The sequence below is a fragment of the Microtus ochrogaster genome, linkage group LG8, assembly GCF_000317375.1.
Source record: "Microtus ochrogaster isolate Prairie Vole_2 linkage group LG8, MicOch1.0, whole genome shotgun sequence".
Lineage (NCBI taxonomy): Eukaryota > Metazoa > Chordata > Mammalia > Rodentia > Cricetidae > Microtus > Microtus ochrogaster.
This window is the reverse complement of record NC_022033.1, coordinates 1,199,016-1,202,090: the sequence shown is the minus strand read 5'-3', so window position 1 is coordinate 1,202,090 and position 3,075 is coordinate 1,199,016. Positions and strand designations below refer to the sequence as shown.

At 49.6% G+C, this 3,075-nt stretch overlaps 1 protein-coding gene across 1 annotated transcript in view; it reads right to left on the bottom strand.

Moving 5' to 3' along the window:
* Tcfl5 (transcription factor like 5) overlaps positions 1 to 3,074 on the bottom strand; it is a gene marked incomplete at its 5' end in the record, with an annotated part of 26,082 nt that extends 23,008 nt beyond the window's left edge. The window contains 3 exons of the mRNA XM_026787263.1: positions 1,337 to 1,499; positions 1,916 to 2,099; positions 2,932 to 3,074. Of these exons, the coding sequence (XP_026643064.1) occupies positions 1,337 to 1,499; positions 1,916 to 2,099; positions 2,932 to 3,074 (490 nt within the window). The remainder of the gene's footprint in view (positions 1 to 1,336; positions 1,500 to 1,915; positions 2,100 to 2,931) is intronic.
* Between the last annotated feature and the right edge of the window lies 1 nt (position 3,075).

Here is a 3,075-nt window from a genome sequence, read left to right as displayed (position 1 = left end):
GCAAATGGACGGAACTAGAAAAAGAAGTCATCCTGAGTGAGGTAACCCAGATCCAGGAAGACAAATATGTACTCACTCATGAGTGGATACCAGACATAAAGCAAAGGATAACCAGCCTGCAGTCCACAATCCCAGTGAAGCTAGCTCCCTCTTCCAGAAACAGATGGAAGCAGATGCAGAGATCCACAGCTAAGAACTGGGCTGAGCTCCCAGAGTACAAAGAGAGGGAGGAGCGATAATATGAGCAAAGGGGTCAAGACTATGGTGGGGAAACCACAGTCAGCTGACCCAAGATAGGGGGAGATCACTGGCTCCAGACTGACAACTGGGGAACCTGCACAGGACAGAACGAGGCCCCTGAAGGCAGGGGACAGTGGTAGGGCAGTAATGGGGCCACTGGCAGTGGGACCAGGACCTAATTCTAATGCATAAACTGATGTTGTGGAACCCATTCTCTATGGAGAGATACCTTGCTCAGTCTCAGGGTGTGGGAGCGTTGGTCCTGCCTTAATGAGGTGATGGGACAGACTTAGTTGACATCCCAGGAGAGGTCCTACCCTCTCTGAGGAATGGATGAGGGTGGGGGGAGTTGGAGGAGAGGAGGGTTGAGGACTGGGAATGGTGTGTAAAAACTAAATAAAATTAGAGCTGGAGAGATGGCACAGTGGTTAAGGCTACTCTTCCAGAGAACCTGGGTTCAATTCCCAGCAACCACATGGCAGCTAACAACAGTCTGTAACTCCAGTTCCAGGGCACCCAACACCCACGGCAAAACACCAATGTATATAAAGTAAGAATAAATAAATTGGAAAAAAACTAGATAAAATTAATTTTAAAAAAATGATAACCTTTGCCAAGGAGGGAGAGGCTGAACTGAACATCAAGGAAGCAATCTGCTGATGGCAGCTTCTTTACCCCAGACCTCTGATCACTCAGTGGCCTCTGCTGAGTCCTGCCACCCCCACGACACAGTGTTATTTCTATCTCTCTGGAGCTTTCAGCTGATTTCAGGCTCCATCATCACCCACAAAGCATGAAATAAAATAAACTACAAAGTACTTACAGGGTTACGGCACCTTGTGTGTCTGTCGTTATTTTACGGTTAAGAAAAAGCTTCCAAATTTAAAGTGTCCAAATTTGAGTAAACCATGATGTTCAAAACTCAGAAGGAAGTTCAAAGAGGAGAACTACTGAGGATGGGAAGTGTAGAGTAAACCCTAAGACCTCGTACACGTGTACAGAAAGGGCCTCTCCTGTCCGCGCCACCAAAGCCTAAAAACTGCAGCTACAGACTGTCAAGCGTACACACACAGCCACCACCTGATTTATCACCTACCTCCCACCTTAATCCAAACCTGCTCGGGCAAGGCTTTGTTTCTACTACCACCTGTCTGTTTGGTGGACTCAATCTCTTGCTGGTAACAGAAAGAAAATGCTCTAGGCAATCCAATATCCTGGTGCTTGGCAGCTTCCAGTATAGAACATGAATTACTAGAACTCTGGAAAATATTAAGTAACAGGAATTTTATCAATACATGTAGCTGTGTCAGCTCTTTACAGAACAAGTAAACTGTACTCAATAGAATTATGCTCAGACTTCTGAAAAACTTCCTTTTTTAAAAGATTTTCCTGTGTATATGTGTGGGTTGTGCACATGACTGTAGGTGTTCTGGATGCCAGAGGGATCCCCTCCTAAATAAAGCTGGATGTAACAGGCAGAACCAATCTTGGATCCAATACACTCTTAACCACTGAATCATCTCTCCAGCCCTTTCAACTGGGCTTTTTAATAATGCTCAACAATACAAATATTTCAACCTTAAAAAGGTAGCCAGTTCTATTTAAAAATAAAAATCCTGGGACAAGATGGCACTAAACTACGAACTCTGCATTTAGCACAAACGAAAGGCTTTACCTGTGTCTGTGCAAGGCTGGCATTCCCACCAGTGGAGCAGGCACTTGTAAACAGCGGGTAGGTGAACTGCAAAGCAGTAGTGGCAGCAGCAGTTTTATTTTTCACTAAGGTCGTACATTTGTTTTGTTGCTGGTGAAGAGGAACATTCATTAATTCAGATGGATGCCGAATAAGAGTTACCAAACTGCCAAGACAAAAGAAAAACCCAGAAACCTGAGGAATAGGTGGTGGAGAGGCTCCCAAAACACTGCCATCACCCACTCCACCACTATCAGGTCATGCTAGACTCGGCCCTGCTTCTCAAGCGGTCCTGGACATGGCCAGCGGTGGTGGTGGTGGAATTCACTTGCCTCCTCCCCGCTTGCAGCACTCCCTGACACCAATCTCGGTTATCCTCCAAAATCTGGCAAGGATAGGCAAGACCAGGACAGCCAGAGCCTGAGTGAGTGGAAAACTGCTGAGTCGTGTCTTCAACAACTACCTGGAAGGGCACTAAGTGGGCCAGGAACTGCCACAGATTTCAGCTTAATCTTACAACTCCTGCCTTTCCCTTCCACAGGTCCAAGTCTGCACTGGAGGCCAGAGCAGCTAGCTTTCCATGGTACTCAGGAAGGAGACAGGAGAGCAAAGGGAACCGTCCCCAAACTCTTCCTCTCCTTTTTGGAGTACAGCCCCAAGGTACTCCTTAGAATTGTCACTCAGCGCTTGTATGGTGTGCAGCTTTCAGAATCACCCTGAGGTGAAGTGAGAGCAGGCGGGCATAAGACCTCTCTAGCACCCAGAGTGCCTGCCCCTTTGCACTGAAATTCCTAGAGATCTTTGGGGAAAGCTGGTGTCCACGCAGCCACGGCAAGTAGCCCTGTGGATCCCGTCCAGGTATCCTCCCAGACCCAAGAGGTGGTCCTGCAGGAGCCCCTTCCAGGTACCACCCAGACCCTGCAGGCGCCCAGAACGACCCCTCAGATGGCTCTGTGAGCCGGCCCCTCCTCCCGAGGCCCCCCGCGCCCCGCACGCACTTGTTGAGCGCCACGCCCGATTCGCCGGGCTCGGCACCGCGAGGCGCAGGCGGCTCGGCTGGCATGCTGTTGAAGCGGTCCTCCAGGCGGACGCGGACGGTCGGCTTGGTCCGGGCCTCGGGCGCGCCGTCGGGCCCCGCGCCG